Consider the following 21572-nt stretch of genomic DNA (forward strand, 5'->3'; position numbering starts at 1 on the left):
TATAACTTTTTTTAATTTAGACATCTAATTTTAATGGCAGCACTGGTGTGCATGTCTGCCTCATCATTCTAAGGTTGAGAGTTTGAATCTTAGCCTATCTGGCATTTTCTACCCATGCTTGATTATAATTGTTCACATTTTCAATATTCAAAATCACAATGTAAGAGCAACTGTAAAAGAAAAAATATCGGTGCTGATATCAAACCTGCTGCACCTGAAATGGGTGACATTATTTCTCTCTCATCATTCCACTTATGAGGGGGCTGCTGGAACTCAATTTATTTTCCAAATTATTCCTTTCAATTATTATTTGGATGTAAAATCCCTGAGGATTTAAAAGAACCCATCATCGTGCTGTGGGTATGTAATAATCAGTACTAATCTGCAGATATTAACCTCGTCAAAATGCCCAGCTTCTGTTCACTTTGAAATCACATTTGCTTTCTGTATACTATGCTTCAAAAATTTATTGTCAATATTTCATGGGCCCCAGGGGGGCCTCAGCTCATAAAAGTAATTGCTGCTGACTCCCAGCCTGCTGGCCTCTGCGCCCGCCCCCTCCGGGGCTCCTCCCATCCCCGTGTATGTATCAACTCTGACGGGTCACATTAGCAAAGAGGGGCCGGTCGGTCTGCGTGGACGCACAGAGCTCCCATTACAACGACTTTTCTCCCCCCCATCGGGCTTTTCGTGTTCTTTGATGGTTAGTTGACGATCCAACGCAACAATTAAGCGCCGTAGAGGAATACAACGGGATTTGTTCGGAAACAGATCAAACAAAAGGTAAAAAAAGGCTTGCTGCTAGTTCGGTTTGGTGGGCGAGCTGCTGAAATCTTGGCAGCGGGGCAGATCGGATCTCATCGCGGGGGGATTGGACGACGTAGAAGCCGTGTGAAGGTGCGCTTGGAGTGTGCGGAGGACATGGAAAGCTGATAGTTGGTACGTCGCTTTTTGTTTTTTCTTTCGCCGGAAAATTCTTACAGGAGTGTTCGTTGACAGGAAGCTACGATGTGGCGTTACAATTTGAACAACTAGAAAACGTCAACGAAGCTTCAGCGTGACAATTGTGCTCGAGAGCAAATTGACACCGACCCCCCCCCCCCCCTTCTTATTCGATAAGCAACTGCTATATCGACTAACAAAAACAACAACAACAAAAAACGCCACCAACTCTATAATTCATATTGAAATCTGATCTCATTTCTAGTTTTTTGATCCAAAGGAGCAACAATAACCTTTCAAATTTCCATCACTGAAGCATTGTGACGAGATGTGTGATCTTTTTTTCTATTGTTGGAACAGGTTATTGCCATTCAGCTTTTAAATTTGCATTACTGGCACTTTTTTTTCCATTTTGATTTGTTCGAACTGAATCTATATTTTTAAACCATCAAACTTCAAACATAGCTTGTAGCAGACTGATCATGACGTACGGTACCCTTTGCGCTTTCATCTACGATTCACATAACAAAGCGTGTGTGGGAATGGAAATGGAAGAGATTTTGTTGGTTTGTTAGGATTTTTTATTTTTTGGATGGTTTGGCTTGTGCTTCGGAATTTGTTTTTATTGTTGCAGTTGTTTTGAAAGTGCTATATAAATGACGATGAATTGCGTTGTGATGCTGTGTCCTTTAAACAGGGGCGGAGCTACGTGGTGGCCAGAGGCCACTACTTGTCACTGACGGGAGCGTTTCAATTACTGGATCCTCATTCTTTTCACTTGTATTTTTTTTGTGAGTCACCTCTACAGTTTTTTACCGACACACCCTTCAATTTGAATTGATGTTCTACTCGATCTATAATTACTGTATCTGGAGTTAAAGCCAATTTCAGCGTTCTTCATGTTGTAATTTTTTTTTTTTGTATGTTGGTCATAAGATTAATTTGTCCTTTTACAACAGTGGGGTTCATACTTGCCTTTAATTTTTAGAACGGTTGCAGCCATGGATGCCAGCTGGAGGAACTGTTTTGAGGAGGAGCTTCTGTGTCCCATCTGTTTGAATGTGTTTGAGGAGCCAATCCAGTTGCCATGCAAACACAACTTCTGCAAAGGCTGCATCTCAGAGGCATGGGCCAAAGACAACGGCGGAGTAGTCCGCTGCCCCGAATGCAACCACGAGTACGAGCACAAACCGTTACTGGAGAAAAACTTCAAGCTGGCCAACATCGTCAAGAGATTCAACGTGTTGGACTCGGAGAAGTCCCCGACGGCGCTGCACTGCGTCCTGTGTAGACGAGGTCCACCGTTGCCTGTTAGGAAAGTGTGCCTTCGATGTAAGGAGCCGTGTTGCCAGATACACGTTCATACGCACCTGCAGCAGCCGTGCGTGGCGCCGGGGCACCTTCTGGTTGACGCAGAGGAACTGAGCGCCTGGACGTGTCCCAGCCATGACGAGTACAGGCTGCTCCACTGCGAGGAAGAGCAGGTGGCTCTGTGTCCTTTCTGCTGCATCTCCCATTGCAGCGCCCAAAGACACACGGTCTGCGACGTCGACACCCAACGCATGCACATGCAGGTAAATAACACGCCTTTTTTTTCGCCAGACCAAACTGTCAAACCTGTAAAGAGATACAAGATCTTTGGATGTAGTCTGCAAAAGCCAAAGTTGGGGTTTGGCTTAAGGATCAGATTGGTTTTTGATGTCAGACTCGTGTATAGGGCGGACATGTGTTTTCCCGGTCTCGATGAGAAAGTCACAGGCTCACATAAAATTCACAGAGGTCCAAATGAGATGTTTGTTGCTGGGGTGGAGAGCTATTATTGGGACAAAAGATGTCTGTTCAGCCCTTTTCCACAGCTGCTCACCACACATCCATGCAGACACACTCACCATCTATTCTCTCACAGCTGTACGTGCTAAACGGTAAACAGATCCGTCCGTCCGTCCGTCCAGGGTTCGTTGCTCCCGCTCTTCCCCACATTCGAGTTATCCCGCCGCACCAGTGACATTTGCGTGGAAAAATCTACGGCCCCTGGGCTTTATACAGCCCGCCAGAATATTTGATCCGGCCTACCATGCAATTCCAAAAACAAATAAAAACCCAAGAGGAACTTTTGGAAATGGTTCTCGATAGGAAAATGCTTCCCCGCCCCCTGTCCTAGTGGGAGCTGTGGTCTATTTTCGTAGAAAACCTTTTCAGATTCCCTTGGCAGCTATGTTGTTGCTTTTGGGATAAACAAAGATGGAAATATCAACGTGACTGTGTTGATATCTTTGGCTCAGTGGCTCTCAAAGGAGACTTTGAGAGTGGTCAGATACAAGGAAGGGCCGAGTAATAATAAAAGACTAATGTCATCTCCGGGACTGATGATGGAGGAGGAGTCCTCCCACGCAACCTCACCTTGCTTTTCTGAGCAGGAAACTGATTTATTTTATTTTACCCCCCCCCCCCATGGTATTTGGCATGCACACTGCAATGAATCAGTCTGTTGGTTGACATTAGCTGTCTGTTGATTGTGAAAGAGGTTCTCTGTTCATTGACCCCGAGGCTCTGCGTTTTAACATGAGCTTCCTGGCAACCGGCGGTGGCTATGCGGATGCTTAACTAGGACAGTAGGGAAGTGAACATTGTTGGATTTAATCTGGATAAAGGTAAGCTTTCACACACTGCTTTGGAGAGTTTCCTTTCAAGCACTTAAGTAGACAAAAGGAAACTTTAGCAACGCTGTTCTTTGTTTGTGATGCCAACTCACCACCAAGGAGTCGCTCGCTGCAAGTTCCAACTCGGTTCCCTCTATCGTAGTTTAGGCGGTACAAAATGTTCTCCAGTGTAAAATACGCTAAGCGTCCCATCGGTTTTACGTAACCATTGTTTTGTTGTTCATGCTTTCAAAGAGAAGTAGTAGTAGATTATTACTACTGGTACTTTTTATTTCTAATCTAGCCTGGGGAATAGATTGATTGATTGATTGATTGATTGATTGATTGATTGATTGATTATCCACGTATGGTCTCTTCAGATAAGAGTTCAAGGTGTTTCTTTATTGCACTTATAACTCAAAGCATTCATATTTCAAACCCTAACCCATCTTTTTACATTGAAACGAATGGAAAAGACAATAATCTGTTCCAAGAAGAAACAAAATTGCTAAGGATAGGTTGACAAAAAAAATAATAATATATATATATCTGAAAGGATGAATTTGTGAAATAGTGAACAACAAATATGAGGAATCTATTGACAATCATATCTAACTTAGCTTGTGCGGTTTGCTCCAACTTATTTTTTTCTGATGATACACAAACACCGGCTCAGAAGCATTCTAATAACCATTTAACGAGAGAATTTTCGATCGGTTGATTAAATTGCGTATGCCGTCAAGACGAGTATTTTTCCCTGAGTCCTTCTTGTCAAATTGCACATAATGAAAGACTTGTGAATGCCGTGTCCTTGGTGCACTCCAAGCACTCGTCATCACCCAGATGAGTTGCAGTGTTGTCGTAGTCGAGTCTAGTGGCTTATTGTGGGCAGCCGAAGAGGCCGGTTGCCGTGATACAAGGTTCGCTGGAGACCGCAGGAATGTGCTCATTCTGTCTCTCCCCGTTTTTTTGCTCCAAACCGTCTTCCCCTATTGCTTCCTTTTTTTTGTGTTTCTCACTTTCATTCGACACTTTCCTTCCCGGACACCCGGCGGTCCGGACACAGACACGACAGTGTGTCGCTGCGGCAGAGGCCAACGCAAACAACGAGGACGACGGAAGCGATGCATGTGGCTGAGCCAGAGGAGAAAGCAGAGCAGGGCTTGTGAGAGTCTCCTCCCCCACATGCACATGAGATAATCCAGCAAGGCTTTTGTTGCCCTCTCTTATATTTGCTACACAAGTGGCTTTTTTTTTTTCCTTTTCCATGCACTAGCACAATCATTAAAAGAGTGCCCTCCATGCTCTCTTGTCATCAATCAGCCTGAGACTCTACATTGATTTCCATCTGCAGCACTAAACCAAGAAGGATTCTATTTAGTTCTTCAAGCCCCTATGGGACTCTTTGTACTCCCGCATACAGGAAGTAGGACGGTTCCCAACAGTGGACAGCTGGGGTCAGGTGGATTTGTGCAGTTGTCTTGTGTTCTCATAGCTGAATATTTGCTTCCTCTGTCCGCTCGGGATTTTGGAGGACTCAAACGCTTCCAAGCTGGCCAGTATACTGTTCCATAGTTAAAAAATGGAAAATCATATTTGTAACAACCTATTTCATCAAGATACAAATAAGACAGAAAGTCCTTTTCCCAGTCCTCTGCTTTGTGAGGATTTAGCATCAACTGCTAGCTCTTGGTATGTGTCCTTTAAGATCTACCAAGCAACAACTGATTATGAAAAAATGGATAACCATGACCAGGAAAAAGGATTTCCTGGTGTAGTTCAATATCAAAACAGCTATTGACGCATGTGTAATGGCAATCCGGATCTTAGCAGATGACCTTTGGAAAGCAGCAAGTGATTAAAGTGTAAATGGGGTTTTAGTTTGCGGTTCCTTGTAAGATACTTTTCTCTTCTCTTATCCATCTCCTGTTGGTCACCTCAACAGGCCGCACTAATGAGGCAACAAGACAGATTGGAGGGTCGTGTTCAGAACATCGATGAGCACATTACCAAGCTGGAGTCCGACAAGACGCTGATGAAGGTAACACCAAGCCGCATACGGAGACACTTTTGGAGTATTTAAGGGGCGTGCGAGGACACGCTAACAAATGTATCGTAGAATAATTGTCTTGCAGTTGAGTCACGTTGATCTGCCTTTGTTTTCAACAAAAACAACTTGCTCTACCTTCTCAACAGGATGCCGTTTCAGACCTGAAGGAGCGAGTCCGGGACCAGTACCAGAGGATGCACAGCTTGCTGGAAGCCAAACAGTGCGAAAGTATTCAGATGCTGGAGAGAACATACAGCTCATACAGGAGGAAAAACTCCCAACAAGTTTTGCAGCTCAACGAGAGACGGCAGCAAGCGGAAAAACTCCTGAGCTCCGTGCAAGCTTTCTTTCAAAGAGCCGACAACATCAACTTTATGAAGGTTCGTCTCTTTTTTTTTTGTCTTTCCGAACCGCTTCTTGGCATTAGACAATGACAAGCCACAGCAGATCCTAATTTAGTTTTTCAACTCTAGTCAAGATCAAGAACGAGCTTGCTTAAAAGAACTGTACGGAATTCAACGCTGACTTCTTTTCTGTCCGATCTGATTGCATTGATGACTTGATTTGAAATACCGACATGATTTCAACCGTGGTTCAATTTTTTAGTTAGCGTTTTAGCTACCTTCTATCCAATCCTGTTGCATTGTATCCTTTTATCGTCAAATTGACTTCACGTTTTTTTTCCCAAATGCTTTAAATGTTACTCTTTATGTTTTATTTTTTTGGTTTTTCGGCATGTATCAAATTCTTACCTCTTTCATTTAATTCTTAGGTCATATTTTAGGCTATGCTTTTTTTTGCTATGGTGAACGAGTCACATTTTTCTCAACAATTTTACAAGCAGGTTATCTATCTATCCAGACTGACTTATTTATGTGTATTCCTTTCCAGAACACAAAACCTTACCAACTACTAATTGACAGGTAAGTTATGCAACCACCAAATACATTTGCTGCTATTTGTTTTAGCATCAGCAAAAGATCTGGTAAGATGCATTGATTTCAAATAAAATAGGCGTTTTGATCCTTTTAGGTCCAATTTGCAGCTGAGCACTTCTGTCCCGCCACTCCTCGTGGGCCAAATTAGCGCTCATCATTTCTTCTCGGGCTTAACAACACAGGAGAAGAATCTGCGCAAAATACTAGAAGGTAGCAGGATTGTTGTTGTTTTTTTTTTTTCAACATAATTGGCAAGTAATCCCTGGCATACTGTCTTGTTCCGGAAAAAAAAATAGAATAAATCTGTTCTGTCATTGCCAGAACCCATCAATGAGGCTTCTATCCTTGAGGTAGTCCAGACCCACTCAAGCTCTGTTGGCACTCGCTCAGGACTCAAAAAGAGGAAATATGGCATGGCTTTCCTGGAGAGTGCTACAGGAAACTCCACTTCCCAGCACCCCCCCTCGCCTTTTCTCTACACCAACAAAATGCCTCTCCTGACTGAACCCAGCCAGCGCGACTCAAATATGTTCTCCTCTGACGTTCTGGGCCAGAATGCTCATTCCGGTCAAGGTCACAGTCACTTCCTGGACACTTCAGACCATCATGTGGTGGGCCAACACTCGGGAGCCATTTTTTCATCGCACCTACGCGGAGGGGGCGTGTCCCAACAGGCTGCGTACGAAGGCAGGAAAGTCCTGATGTGCTCTCGGCCCGCGAACGCTCGACCGCTTTACCCGACGCACGACTCATTCGCCCCTCTGAATTCTCAGGAGTATGGCCCCATACCTGGCAGCCAGCCCTTGCAGCATTTACCCATGAGAGGACTGATAGAAGCCTCACAAGCATCCAGGGGGCCTGACTATTTTGGCTTGTACAGTCAATCTGCAAGCAAGCATTATGGGACTAAGTAACAATATGGTCGAATCATCATCATCAAGAATGTCATGCTCTGCGATTGGCTTGCGACCAGTTCTGCTGCCATTTTCCCAATGACGATAAAAAGGGTACCAAAATGGCCGAACAGTAAAGGGAGTATTTTTGATACAGTACAGTTGTATTGGATGTAATTGTCCAAGTGTACCTAATAAAGAATCCCATTAGTCATGATTACATCAGTTGAAAGCAAGATTGGCACTTATGAGACATTATTTTTGGAGAATCACCTTTCAACAGCTGTCATTTCTGTCACCTTGACATCATATTGTGGATAATACGAATCAATACAGTCAGTCGAGGGTATGTTATATATTTTAAAAGAAAATCCACAGTGAACTGACCAAACATCAGTGCCTAAAAAGACTAATAATATGCTCTTATTTTGTTGTGTCATTTCCTGTTAGCTGCTGAAAGCATGCAAGAAAGCTCTTATGCACTCCAAAGTCAATGTGGCTTGGAACAAAACACTGGAAGATGGATGCTTGTGAGGATTTTAATACATTTGTAAAGATTACAAGAAACCAGAATCAGTGGAAATGCCAAATAAACTTTTACTGTGGAGGGGATTTTCTTTCTTAGCTTGTGTGCTTGTCTGTTATCTTAACAAAACACATGCTCATCTCTAAACTACTTAAGTAGAGAGCTAATTATTTTTTTGATTAGCTTTGAAGATCTGTTATTTAGCCAGTACGTTGTCATATGACACAAAGCTTTTCTTTCTTAGAAATAAGTACTGTGCCTCATTAAAGCGCCAACTTGCTATCTCATTGTCGGTCTAGAACACGTAGAAGCCAAAAGATGCATGGCTGATTTTGTTATTGATGGCTTAATTGACCTCTGAGGCGACTAATAGTCCTCGTTAAAAAAAAAAAAAAAAAACATTATCTGAGTTGTTTATTTGTACTTTGCCTTTTGAAAAGATTATTTTTGCATTCTTTCTTTCTTGCCAACATCATGCTCTTGGCAGAATCATGCCTCTTTGTCTCATTACTGGAGCTGCTTGTCAAGTTAAGTCAGTGTGAATAACTGCTGAGATGTAGCCCCTTCTCCTCAGTCTCTCTCTCCCGAGGTATCATTTACTGGGGCTCACTGCAGGAAGAGGAGGGGCAGAGTACCCTCACGAACTAAGCCTAGACGTAATGAGGGCTCAGTACTCTCATCTACTTGTCTGTCACTCATCCATCTTTCATCAACAGTGATGGAGGGGGAGCACGACTCTCTTTACGTATTCATAATCTGTAAAATGTTTTTTCATTCCAATGAAAAGTCGATGTTAATTTTCACTGCATAGTTTCAACAAACTCAAAGCTTGCCTCACAAATTTGCAATTGACCTCATTTAAAGAGAGCAATTATATAAAGAGACTTACCTTGTAAAAGAAAATGTGCATTATATTATAGTTGAATTGCTATGGAAGAAATATTTATCGATATTTTGTTTCTCTACAAAACATTTGAATTCTAATAGGAAGCCATTTTAAATGTTGCCATATGTAGACTAATGTAAAAAAAAAAAAATACAAATCATTTCATATTGAGTGTTTAACATTTTATGAAGAAAAATTGTTTTGAAACTACAAAATGTGTTTGTGACTGGAAAGTCACTGGTCTTGTATTCCTACCTGAAACACAAACACAAAACTTTGCTCTTGAAGTATTAAACAGCCACAATGGACATGCCTGCTCATCAATGGTGGCGTCTCACTATTATTTACACGTGGAAAAGTGGTGACATTTAATAGCAAAAACGGTTTAACTTCCACTTTTTAGTCATGTGTTTGTGAATAAGAGCTTGAGAGTTCAGGAAAAGAACTGAGGTGTTTGGGAAAGTTCTGTGCCAATGTGGTCAAAAGAGGATTGCGATGATAGCTACTGTGCCTGCTGCTCGTTTTTCTTTTTTGCCGGCTTGATAGGGCTGATGTCTTCTTCCTCCATGTTGTCCTCATCTTCCTCCTCTTCTTCTTCCAAATCTGATTCGTCAACCTCTGAAACTGAATGCAAGAGCAGGTGAAACTACTGAGTGAATAAATCATTTGTATTGCTTTAGATAGTGGCTTTAAAAGAAAAAGCCATTTTATGAATATATTACCAATAAGGTGCAGGCCGCTGATGATCACTGGTCCCGAGCCAGCCTTCAGGCGGACAGTCACTGGTGCTTTGAGCTCAAACTCTCCCAAGCTCACCTGAAGACACAACAGCCACAAAACATTATTTAATAATAAAGATCATCTTTGACAGTAATAAATGATATGAATAAAGTTTGATCAGGCTCTGTAAAGCACTTTGTTACAGTTGTACAAAAGTGCTACATGAAGTTGAAATGAGCTTTTGACTTATTTCAACAGAATAGACTTGAATAATCAATCAGTAAAGTGAAGAGGAAGAATTGTTTTTTTTTTGGGAGTAGTTAGTAGCACTGAGTTGGTTGTTATTATTACCATTGGCAGACAACCGATGTGAAGGTTAGCAAAAGGCACTGAAGTTGTCTTTCCTTGATGGTTCATAGCTGTCACTTCCACCACATTATTCTCCTCCTGGGCACCTTCCCCTAGACATGCCTGTAGGACCGAGCGCAAGAACACTAAATAACATTGAGTAGAAAAATTGATGTATTTTGAAATAATTAGTTGTACCGTTCTGAACTCAATGAAGTGCTCCAGATCGTCGTCCTCATCTGGCTGAATGCTGTAAAAGGGGGCTTTGGAGGAGAGTTCGCAACCTACGAAATACACACAGTAATATAACACAAAGCGTCACAATATTGATCAATTCGTACAATCACGTACAGATTATTCGGCTTTGACATTAGAAGCCATGTGCGATTTCCAAGCCCACGTGTGCGCCGGGAGTTAAGCTAGCAAACGGAATTCCCTCCCCTTTTTATTTTGAACGGCTTTAAACTTCTCACTGAACAGGAAGCGCTCCATCTTTGTTTGACCCGCCAAGCCGACATGTGAGGATTCTTCGTCGGTGATAGACATTTTGTAGGGGCCGAAGAGGTTTGTTGACAACACGTTGGGCTACCTTCCACCGGTTTGATAAAAAGGGGAAAAGAAAAAATAATAATAATCGTCGCTTGATTTTGACGTATGCGTGACGTAGTCACCCGCGACACGTTGCCAGCGTCGTGCCTGTCAAATCGATCATCGAATACGAGTGAATAATTAGCAATCAGAACAATTATGAAATTGTACTGGTTGTTTTTGCTTATGTTAACTTTTGTGATCAAATGTTTGTCCTGTGGATTATACCATCCTATTTTCGTGTGTGTGTGTGTGTGTGTGTGTGTGTGTGTGTGTGTGTGTGTGTGTGTGTGTGTGTGTGTAGAACACAGTCATGATGGACCAAAGACCCCTGAGACCCTTCTTTTTATATATTTTTCAGATTTATTTTCAACTTTATGAATCTTACATACAAATTTTACATGTAAAACTGCCCCTAAACTTGCATTATGTACAATACAATATGAGCAGCCCTTTCACTGAGTCACAGCTGATCCCTCCTGTGAAGACAAGGAAAGCATGTAACAAGCGTGAGTAGAACATCTGCGTTCATATCAGAAATTAGTCCAGAGGATGGAGTACCTGTAAAGCGAAGGGACTGGTAACAAAATATTTTCCTTCAGGCCAAACAGAATGCTTGAAACTATCTCAGTAAAGGTATCCAAAATGAATATAACACCCATCTACAGTTTCACACTCACAGAGGCAAGTGGCATGCATCTTCCTCTGTGCTTTGAAATAACAGAATTAAGATGAACAGAACACGTTTCTTTTTTTTTTTAAAAACAAAGTGCTTGTTTGTTCACTATACAGTTTTTTTAAATAAAGTTGGGAAACCCATCAGAAGGCAAAACTGAAATGAAATAGAAAGAACAAAAATGCCACTTTGGTGACAAGATGGAATAACGGACTGTGGAGTGGCAGACATTCACGCTAAAGCAACCGTGCTAAAAAGAAAGCAAATCAGGAGGGAAGATCTTCACAGAGGGAATATCCTGTCGCACAGATAACATGTTGATGTGGCCACCGTTGGTTGACAAGTCACCGAGTAGTCATCCAATCAATGTAAAACACTGCAGTTTATTTTTCCCCTACAAAAATGGGTAGGAACTCGATCGATTTTTGGTCCTGTGGTAAATTTTATACTGAACAGGGGTGGGGAAATCTGAAAGTTTTGAATCCTGCCCGGCATGCGATTTGAGAAAAAGAAACTCAAACTGCTCAAAACATTTCACTTCCAAATGAACATAAACATTTGTTGTTGTTTTTTTGTTGCATTGTTTTCTGTCAAAAGTGAAGTTATGGAGGACGTGATAAAAAGTCAACTGGCCCCTCAAAGGACAAAGGTTCCCCAACCCCGAATTAGATCAGTAAACAATTTGGGCGAGAGGAAAACGTGAAAAAAAAAAAACCTCACAACCGAGGCTGATGTGTCTTTTCACATAAAAAAAAGATGTCACTTCTGGCCTCCTGGAGGTGTACAAATGTTGGACCTCCAGATGGAACAAATGCACAGTCGCACTTCCGACGTGACTCCTCTCCACCGATTGAGTCGACCTTGGCTGGCCTGCAGTCATCTCATCCTTAAGAGGACCGCAGTGCAGGGCTTGGAAAATAAAACAAATGTCCCTGCTGGCACAGGCAGTCGTGTCGCTTTGAAACCATCGTGGAAGTTGCGTCTTATGAAGGTTCCGTGTTGACCGCATCTTGCCTTCTTTCGCTCAAGTGTGTAATATTGCCTCATAAGCTTCGCCCCATTATGATGAAATCTTTGGGAAAGCCCTCCATCTTGGCCACCTCAAAGCATCCCAGCTTACTGTAGAAGTCCAACATTCTCTTGTCAGTCTGGCGAACCTTACAGAAGGCACCTTGGGAGCCTGGATTTAACAGACAAATGGCATAGGAGCATGTTTGTCACTTTTTTGTGAGGAGTGTATGATGGAGCCAGAGCGGTGATGATGGCCACCTACCATTGGCCTTAAGGGAAGATAATAGACATCCCATCATGCTTTTTGCCACACTGGGATCGGTGACCTTTGCATGAATGTCAACCTTGATGAGGGAGGGGAAGTTGGACAGGAACGATTCCGGAAGACCCTCCTCTTCCTCATGGAAACTCAAAATCATCTTCTACAGAAACACAATCCGAAAGAGTAAGCGACGGAAGGTCACGTAACCTCGATGACGACAAAAGCGGGGAGAACAAAAAGTTACCTCGGCCTCTGTGAGGTCCTTTTGACCATCGGGTTTGTGGTACTTCTCTTGCATAAAAGGAATCCAGCTCATCTCGCATTTCTTGATAAAAGGTTTGACGTCCACAGTGCCGAGAGCGTAGCCGCAGATGCCTTCATCATCCTCCAGCACAAAGCCATAGTCCGGGCTCACAGACAGAAGACCTCCGACCAACCTTTCATAAAAATCATTCAAGAATAAACGAAATATCTCAAAAATGAAATTTTTAAAAAAGTTAAATCAATATTGACTCCCCCCCCCAATACGTGCTGCAAATAAAAATTCCTCTTACTTGTCACCGATGAGGTCAGATTCCTGCTCTACAGAAGATGCATCCTCCATTCCTTCATAGTACATTTCTTTACAGATTTTATAGACCGAAACCTGGAAAAGCAAGAGAGAGAAACACTTGGCTGTTACTTTTGAGGTTGGTTAAGCAGAGGATGGGAGCGACGGCAAAAGACATCTCACCTCATCTTTGGGAAAGTAGGGCCTTATTGAATAGATTTTGGAGGTAGGCAGTGAGGGCGGAGGCTGGTAGAAAAGATCGTTTGCCCCATCTATTGGCAACAATCTCTGTGGGTGTCAGAAGAAAAGTGGTTCAGCTTCCTCAAGTGAGAGAGCGAGGCTTTGGTGCTTTCGGCCAACTGCGTTTCTATTGGTATTTGCTACAATGAGACCACTGTTAAACCAAGAGGATGTGGAGATCATGCGCTCAAGAAAATACTTAAAAATATATGAATATGATTCAGAGAAAAAAAAAAAAAAAAGATAAGAACTTCCATTCCTTGATCTGACAGTGGGGCCACTGGAGCAAACCTCACCACAATGTCATTGTTACTTTCGGAGCAGAGTGTGACAACCAAGCCTTCGAAAACAAGGGAGGTATTTGGTCTGACCAAGGTTTTACTTGCTAAAGGAGATGCTACCTTCCCTTGAGTAAGGCATCGCAATATTTCGCTGCGCAACCCTCCTGTTGAGAAAAAAAAAAAGAATGATGCCTGCGCCGAGAGAACACCAGGTGGGAAAACATACGTCAGATATGAACTAGGTGAGTTGGTCAATTGTAAGTCAGAGGACATTGGGAGTTTCGTTGCTCTCCAAGGACGGAGATGTGGCTTTAGCCTGGTAAGTAATGTTTTCCCCTGGAGTTTTCTCTTCCATTGCAAAATGTGCATGCGAACTCGCTTGCGCTGAGAGGCCTGCGCGGGCGCTCGCAAAGAACTGGCATGGGAATTTGTGCGCTTCCTGCAAAGAAATGAGATGTCATGAAAATAAAAAATTAAAAACGCTTTCCGTGCTCGCGTGTGCCGCCTGCGCTAAGGGAAGAGCAGCATCTCCTTGAGCAGTTGCTGAAAGAAATCCAGATGGATACATATTTGGACTGTACGTTACAAGTGACTGTTTAACAATGAATTAACCCCCCCCCCCCCCTCAAAAAAAAAAAAAAAAACTTAGGAGGAGTGACGGGGGTTGAATTCCACACTGTTCAACAATCAGCTCACCTTTGCCAAACCAAATCCCGTCATACCAGCACACATTCACCGTTATTGCCTTTTGCTTACAACACTTTTTTCTTTTCCATTGTTTTGTGGTAAATTCGGTGCATTAGATACCTGGAACTCTCCTGCTAGACCTCCCCTAAAGGCCCACGGTTCTTGGTCTCCTTTAGGGAATTGTGCTGAGGACTGACTACGACACCCTGTTAGGAGCAGAGCCAAGCGGAGAGTGTTACCAAAGCACGGGGCTCTCGCACATGGGGGAGGAGGATGGAATTTGTGGGGAGGAAGGAAGGGCGGTTATGTTTCTAAAAGCACAATTAAATCAGAATTCAAGCATCGAAGAATAAACGGTGGCACCGCTTTTGGATTATTTTCGGTTGAAAAGAGGCTCAAGGAACCAACGCTTGCGTGACTACAATAAGATCAAGGGGGCAAGTTCAAAGATTGTGCAGGCCTGTAACACCTGAATGCAGCCCAACACACGTTGCATGCTCCCCAAAATATCAATAAAGCTATCTTTCCTTTGCCAAGAGACCAAACAACCTAACAGCATACTGTATTGTCTGTAAGCCTCAGCTGCCGTCACGTTAAGTCACATGACTGGGGAGCGCGACTCATCAAACCACGACAACCAGTGAGGAGCCATAACGCACCTGTCCTGTCTGCTTACTATTCCAAACTATCATAACTCATGATGCCTAACGTGCTTTCGACACAGCGATCGGATGCACCCACGGGGAGGAAAGCTGGAATTGGTTCAATTTCATATACAATTAATCATGTCCCACAATGAAAAGTCTGTCTGAGTGCCTTCATCCAGATAAAAAAAAATATAGATATCATGCAGCCCTTGCATGGCCCAATCTGACACAAGCATAATGGTCAGAACTACACAAATGGATGAGTAAGGTTAACTTTGGAAGCAAAGGCTAAATTCTCCTTGAGTAGGTGCATCAGGCTGGTCTGAGCCACTTCTATAAGCCTACTGACAGAAACATGTCAAAAAAAGCACAAGTTAGAGAAGCTGCCGGGAGAAAAAAAAAAAAAAAAAAAAAAGAGAGAACATTTGGGAGTTAACACCGGCAGCTTGAAATCGCTGCGCCAAAAATTTGACTTCATCCGGGGCGGGGCAGCCTCCTTTCCTCCAATTAATCTATCACAATTATCAGTCGCATTCAAGAAAAAAGGCATGAATCCGTTTCGCCTGTACTGCGCATACATCGGCCACTGTCGATCCAATAGCAGTAGAAACTTGTACTGTGGATTCTTCCATCTGTACATAGTGAAGGGAGAAAACAGTAGAAAATCATTATTAGTAGTTGAACTCAGCACAGAAAACAAGAAGGTTGCGACTAAGTGCCGGCTGCACGGCTTGACGACAAGAAGGGGGGAGTCAATTGCGCACATGTCAATGCAGTTATTCAACATGACAATCTGATCATGATTACAGTTACAGCGGTTTAGTCAATCCACTAAACCTTGACATTGTTTTGCTAGTGTGGGGTTTGCTGCCTGCTGTGTACTGGAGTCCTCAGCTTTACTATATAGAACAGAAACCTGGAAATGAAACTGGGTTACAAGGAGTAACCTACAGGCCATGCTGGTGCTTCAGTCTACTGACAACACATTCAGGTTTGTGCCAATCCATGTTACTCAACTGGCACAGGGTGGACCATCTGACATAGACAAGCATTAACCATACATTGTATTCCCTTAAACCGTAATAGACGCCTTGCTTCCATTAATGACTAGGGGTGTTGTGCATTTGATGAAATCAAATCTATCTAAAAACAATGTGCAGTTATACAATTTGTATTGATAGTCATAAAAAATCAGGTTCTTCAAATTTGTGTAAACAAACAAATCCCCCTCTAATAAACGCTCTGCCGCTAAAGAGAGGTTCAAAAGTATCGTTGGGTAAAGAAATAATAGTATTTTGTTTTGCGAGATGGAATTCACCCTGATCCAGCCTTTTAAGTAACAAAGTAGTGAAATTATTTTAAAAAATAAATACAGATCTGTTTTTGTTATGCACCAGAATGGCCTTCCATAGTCAGTGAATGATGTCCAAGCTCGCATGCGCGCTAGGGCGTGGAGGAAGAGGTTGCCCCACGGATGCTCATTCCCATAGACAGAGATGGAAGTGAGTGGCTTCTGTGTGGAAGTACAGTCATGGCGATAGTGGATACACAGCAAGCAGCAGTAGCCCTTGATGGGTCCTTTGCCACTGAGATTTGGTCAAGTACAGGGAGGTGCTAGCGGCACAACCAGCATTTAGTCAGATTCAAAGAATTAAAAAAAAAAAAGGTAGGAATTGAGAGACCGCTATAGAGCTCTGGATGGGTACGTTACGCATCCCCACAGTGCACCGCAGTTTAATCGGAGAGCTACAACTTCATTTTATCGTTATTTACTATTAAATGACAATGTAAGACGTGTCTCCAGCGGTGGGGAGGATGCGAGCGAACACTCCACCTGCTGTTAGCATTCCTAATTTAGCTGCTAACTGGCTTTTTGTTTCCTTGCTCTCTTCCGGTCTTGGATTTTTTTCATAATTATTCCATTTGCGTGAAAAAAATCTAATCTGTAACCTAAATGTGTGACCTAGCTGATGCAAGCTCTCATCTGTGTGGAGAAAGGGAAACTCTAAGACAAAACTGTTGAGGTCACTGCCAATGCAGCCGGAGGATTTTCCCTATCTGCTGCATAGTTGGGAAATAAAAAAAAAAGGGGTCTCCTGTCACTTGATTGATCAGTACTACCCAATATCCTGTCCAGCTTTTGCAAGTATCTCATTATGTCCTTTTCATCAAAGGGATACGTGAATTCACTTGGACAGAAAGTTGAGGGATAAATGCTAATTTTATCACTTTGGTCCATTGTTAATAACTGGAATGCAGGTGCTACTTTACTGCCAACGTAGCAGCGGGGAAGAGTCACGTGACCTCCGGAGCTCTATTGTGCTGCATCTTAAGCTAGCTAGAAGATATTATAAGCTAATAATTATAAAGGCCACACATCCTGTATGCAGGATGGCCATGTTCTTTCGTTACTTTTTTGGTTTATGACCAAATTGATCTGTGAAGCGGACTGCGAATAAGTCACGACCCTGTTATGTATATGAATGAATAATGCATATATGCCTGCTGAGGTTTTAGGACTAAATTTATCCTGCTCCTTGAGACAAAAGACCTGCGTACTTGCACTCATACACACCTAGCCACTGGACAAAGGACTTGACCATAGAAATGATGCTCTTGATGTCCCAGATGTAAGGGTAGAGGTCATACAGGATGGTGCGGTTGGCCGAATTGGACAGACGTGTGAACATCTGCATGACAGAGCAGCACATGTCCTCAAACTTCTCTGCTCTCAACTGCCATTCTGCAACCTGTAGGAGAAAACAGCTCGTGTTGACGCCAAAATCCACAATTGAAAGCTTTGTCATGCACGTCTACTTCATCCCCAGTGGAGGCTACACCACCTGATGGACATTTTGGGAAGCACATATCAGCCATTTTGTTTTGCAACCTCATAGCAAACCACTGGATCTTAATTCAAATGAATTAAAATGAAAAGAAAAGGACACATTTCTAAAGAATTAACCGACCTTCTCGTCTTCTTTCATCTTGCAGTTGACGCTGACGACGCTGCTGTTGGCTCTCAGCCAGTTGAACTCTTTCAACATCTGCATGGCCTTGGGGCCGTACTCGTAAGGCAGGTAGAAGAGTTCCGCCAGGAGGCACAGGTCCTCGATTGAGAGCGGCTCCACGGTGAACAGTGGTTTCTCATCGGGACCAGGCGCAAATACATCCTGTGGGGAACAAACGAAGAGAAATAAACACTTTCAGATAGCATTGGATCCCATCAATCTATACATTCAGCAATATAATAAGGTTTGTGAAGTGCTTCAAATCCATCTGTGGCACCTGTTTGATTTGATCGTCAGTCTGCATGGGTGCAATATCGCTCCCAGAATCCTCCTGTATGGACTCTTCTGAAGACTTGGACTCTGCCAAGCTCTCTTTGTCTGTATCCATGGGCTTCAGATCTTCCGCCATCTTGTCAACCAAGACTGGGTCCTCGGGTTTCGGCTCAGGATCCGTCTCCGTGTTTGCCTCTTCCTGCTTCTCCATCACCATCTCCATGGGCTCCTCATCGGAATCCTTCTTCTCCACCTCCATGGACACAACATTAGCATAGTTCCAAATCCAAAGAAAGACGCTCTTTTCAATTTCCCATTCAATATTTCCTCATAAAGTGGATGGATGGATCTATTAACTCAACTGTAGCAACTACCCATCAGCACTCAACACAAGCAAGTATTTGACTTGAGATGATTATTTGTCCAACACACCCGATAACTAAATTGCGATACTCTGATTGTTTGAAGCAGAAGCAAACCAGTACCTCTTCTTCCTGCTCAGGTGTTTTTGGCATGGGGTGAGGTTCTAGTAGTTGAGGCGGCATGGCCGGAGACATTATGGGCTGCTGGAACACAGTCGTCACTGTGGTATCGGAGCACAATGAGGGAGGGGCCATGGAGGACACGTCGATGACTGTACTTTTGGCACCGCTCTGAGGCACCTGTCGGCCTAAGACGGATAAGCAAAACGTTTTGGTTCTAGTACTGCAACAAAACGGTTTTGAATGGTTCTCTTACTGTTGTATTGATGAGGCACAACAAAGTCTCCAAGCCACTCAGTGAGGGCCATTTTTAGGGCCAGTTGGGGACTGTACAGCATGTCTGTCTCCAGTTCTTCATCACTGCCCTCGTTCTCCAACTTAATCTGAATGGAAACTGTGCTTTCCTCACCGTCCGCTGAGAAGAGGTAAGAGGATTAATGATGCTGCATTGTAAAGAAGAGACTTCTTCTGAAATGGATCATACGTACTCATGACCACATCCTTGCGCACTCCATTCATGTTAGATTTATACCAGGTGGCCAGAGTGTGGATGGCAACAAAGTTGGACTCAAACTCGCAGTTGGGGTTGGTGAGGACTCCCTTCAGTCTGGGGATGAGCTCTGTGGAGCGGCCCTTGTAAGGACCCAAGAAGAGCCTCTTCTGGTCGTAGTCGTTGGCGTGGATGTTGTCCCAGATCACAGGGGCTCTTCTTAAAATCTTAGACACTTCTTCTATAGACTCAACTGTGATGTCTTTGGATACCACTTTGGGTCCTGTGAACAGACAAGCCTTGTGAGCAGCAACTTCAAAAATGCAGCTGGAATAACGCTTGTGAAAAATTTTGTCACACATGCCTGTCCACAGAATATCAATGCCAGGCAACAGCTTCTCTCCTACTGTGTGAAGGTAAGGAGACTGAGAGACATTTGGATAGCAGAAGGTTCCACAGTACTCTGCAAATGAGGACAATGATAAAGCTAATCAATGCCGAGGCTAAAGGACATTAGCATGTAATTGCAGATAGTTAAAATTATACCTGTGGGACAAAACAAGAAGGTTTCAGGCTCTCCGAGGTACTGGTAGATTTCATTGGTGATGGACACCTGAGCGTGTGCAAATGAGCTGAACACCTCCTTATCGGCAGGGCACATGTTGTGGTCGATGTCGTCAAAAAGTAAGGCGAATGACTTGCAACCAAAGTGTGTCACCTTATTAATAGAGATGGAGCTTGTTAATAATAGCCAACAATAAAGTGGTAACTCAAATGCATTCAAAGTGCAGTTTGACCAAAACAGCAAAAGAACACCTTAAATGCTGAACATGTAATTGCCACCGAGTTGTATTAATTTGGTTTGTTTGTTTGTTTGTTTTAAACAAAGAGTGTTGAAATACCTGGTCCAGTTTCCTCTTGAGTGCCGTGACCTCTTTCTGATTCGAGAAAGTAATGTCAAGTCCGGGAGAAATGGCATATATGAACTCAATGCCATACTCTTTGGCAGCTCCGATTAGTGTCATAAGTTGTTCTGGGAAACAAAAACAAAAAAACAACCACATTTAACCCATACGTTTACAACTAAGTGACGGGTCTAACCTATTTTCTCATCTGCTCTCAATAGTCACCTGCTTCCTCCACGGAGTACAACTCCCTCCAGAACATTCTGTGTTTATAGTCATCTTTGGGCGCATAAAGGTATGTATTCAGTCCCCATTTCTGCTGTCTATTAAACATAGTGAGAGCAATAATTAGAATGGATGAAACAACACACACAATCAAAATAAGCAGGATATTTTTTTACCTCCTGAACAACTCTTTCCTCTGTTCCATTGTCCACGGTCGTCCATAAAAGCCTGCAATGACAAACCATGCAATTCACTCTTCATACCGTGCTGCTAATTGAGGCTTTCTTCGCTTCGTCGTCGTCCAAAAAATTGACTCATCATTATATTAAACGCGTTATTTAAAATAAATAAATCCAGTGAACGTGTCAGGAATGTCAACGACCGAGCCAAAACAAATAAGAATATTGTGGCAACAATGAGATGGGGTGTAATGCCTATTGACAATAGAGAAACCTTTTTTCATTTTCTGGTCAAATACGCAATTACATAGAACGCTTGTTCAGCATAGAATACGATTAAGCAATCTTTTATCGCTATTCCAAAATGCTCATCACACAAATACCTTCCACTACACCACTGATGAATTTTCTATGGCCCGTCGCTTCCACTATGATTCCGCCGGACTCTTCCAACAGGCCGGGACCCTCGGCACAAGCCTCTCCAGAGACTGGGCTGGGGCTCGGTTCGGCTTCCACCGGTGTCCTCTCCAGCGTCTTATCTTTTTGGACCATTTTCGCAATGGTAGAAAACTCTTAGAAACGAGTGAAAAGCTTAAAATCCAAGAAAAGCGTAGCTTTTAAATAACCAAGTCAATCGCGTCACGGTCGAGGCAGACAGCAGGTCTGGTGTTGCTCGGTTAAGCGAGCCTACCAGAACGGTCGAATAGCTGCGACTAACTTTATCGGAAACTCGTTTAGATCGGACAAAACAACTTTTTTATGTTAAGATAAAATGAACCGCAATCCATTTTTGAATAATCCTCGCGTTTGTTGCTCTCTGATGTATTTGCCCCGTTTTTTCCCTACAGTTCTTCCTGTTTACACGCAGTGCGCATGTTCGCTAGACTAGTTTAAACCAGTCAAAACCAGATCTGACCAAGAAATTGCACAAAGACACTTCATTGGTCAAGATGATTCCCGTATATGATCGCCAACCCTGAAAACGAAGATATTAACGTACAAATTTCCGTGGTGCAACCTATTTTTTTTTAGTCTGGATATTTCTGTTAGGGTTAGGTTTAGCAAAGAACATGTTCGGTTTCATCATAATAAGATTTAAATGTGGAGATTAATGAGTCATCCT

The 21572-nt window shown here is 42.9% G+C and overlaps 3 protein-coding genes across 4 annotated transcripts; 1 reads left to right on the forward strand and 2 right to left on the reverse strand.

Annotated features, from left to right (window-relative positions):
- The first annotated feature begins 596 nt into the window (after nucleotides 1-596).
- trim8a (tripartite motif containing 8a) lies at nucleotides 597-8086 on the forward strand. 2 transcript variants are annotated; one of them, XM_085921697.1, is made up of 8 exons: nucleotides 597-939; nucleotides 1640-1733; nucleotides 1931-2516; nucleotides 5527-5622; nucleotides 5778-6011; nucleotides 6523-6554; nucleotides 6664-6779; nucleotides 6891-8086. In XM_085921697.1, the coding sequence occupies exons 3-8, from the start codon at nucleotides 1944-1946 to the stop codon at nucleotides 7481-7483; spliced, it is 1644 nt and encodes a 547-aa protein (XP_085777823.1). In that variant the 5' UTR covers nucleotides 597-939; nucleotides 1640-1733; nucleotides 1931-1943; the 3' UTR covers nucleotides 7484-8086. The 2 variants fall into 2 exon arrangements, with proteins under 2 accessions (XP_085777823.1, XP_085777824.1); XM_085921698.1 differs by lacking the exon at nucleotides 1640-1733.
- Nucleotides 8087-9034: 948 nt separating this feature from the next.
- On the reverse strand, nucleotides 9035-10591 carry npm3 (nucleophosmin/nucleoplasmin, 3). The gene is made up of 5 exons (XM_085921702.1): nucleotides 10416-10591; nucleotides 10141-10226; nucleotides 9946-10065; nucleotides 9597-9690; nucleotides 9035-9498 (listed from the first exon to the last, which is right to left on the reverse strand). The coding sequence occupies exons 1-5, from the start codon at nucleotides 10486-10488 to the stop codon at nucleotides 9377-9379; spliced, it is 495 nt and encodes a 164-aa protein (XP_085777828.1). The 5' UTR covers nucleotides 10489-10591; the 3' UTR covers nucleotides 9035-9376.
- Nucleotides 10592-10870: 279 nt separating this feature from the next.
- oga (O-GlcNAcase) lies at nucleotides 10871-21325 on the reverse strand. Its single transcript, XM_085921341.1, has 18 exons — nucleotides 20833-21325; nucleotides 20447-20498; nucleotides 20271-20368; nucleotides 20043-20173; nucleotides 19687-19858; nucleotides 19505-19603; nucleotides 19139-19423; nucleotides 18907-19065; nucleotides 18654-18838; nucleotides 18173-18421; nucleotides 17854-18057; nucleotides 17460-17634; nucleotides 14358-14443; nucleotides 13213-13317; nucleotides 13034-13125; nucleotides 12724-12916; nucleotides 12480-12639; nucleotides 10871-12386 (listed from the first exon to the last, which is right to left on the reverse strand). Exons 1-18 carry the CDS (start codon nucleotides 20999-21001, stop codon nucleotides 12250-12252), a joined length of 2751 nt encoding a protein of 916 aa, XP_085777467.1. The 5' UTR covers nucleotides 21002-21325; the 3' UTR covers nucleotides 10871-12249.
- Nucleotides 21326-21572: the final 247 nt, after the last annotated feature.

This window comes from Syngnathus leptorhynchus, chromosome 10 (genome assembly GCF_054491065.1).
Source record: "Syngnathus leptorhynchus isolate UIUO chromosome 10, UIUO_Slep, whole genome shotgun sequence".
Classification (NCBI taxonomy): domain Eukaryota; kingdom Metazoa; phylum Chordata; class Actinopteri; order Syngnathiformes; family Syngnathidae; genus Syngnathus; species Syngnathus leptorhynchus.

Coding starts and splice junctions, on each gene's coding strand:
- oga (XM_085921341.1), bottom strand. CDS start 21,001: ATGGTCCAAAAAGATAAGACGCTGGAGAGGACACCGGTGGAAGCCGAA. Junction 19,604..19,686: donor CTTCTTGTTTTGTCCCACAG/GTATAATTTTAA, acceptor CCTCATTTGCAG/AGTACTGTGGAACCTTCTGC. Junction 18,839..18,906: donor TGTGCCTCATCAATACAACA/GTAAGAGAACCA, acceptor TATCCGTCTTAG/GCCGACAGGTGCCTCAGAGC.
- npm3 (XM_085921702.1), bottom strand. CDS start 10,488: ATGTCTATCACCGACGAAGAATCCTCACATGTCGGCTTGGCGGGTCAA. Junction 10,227..10,415: donor GATGGAGCGCTTCCTGTTCA/GTGAGAAGTTTA, acceptor TGTATTTCGTAG/GTTGCGAACTCTCCTCCAAA. Junction 10,066..10,140: donor ACTTCATTGAGTTCAGAACG/GTACAACTAATT, acceptor TCGGTCCTACAG/GCATGTCTAGGGGAAGGTGC.
- trim8a (XM_085921697.1), top strand. CDS start 1,944: ATGGATGCCAGCTGGAGGAACTGTTTTGAGGAGGAGCTTCTGTGTCCC. Junction 5,623..5,777: donor CCGACAAGACGCTGATGAAG/GTAACACCAAGC, acceptor CCTTCTCAACAG/GATGCCGTTTCAGACCTGAA. Junction 6,012..6,522: donor ACAACATCAACTTTATGAAG/GTTCGTCTCTTT, acceptor ATTCCTTTCCAG/AACACAAAACCTTACCAACT.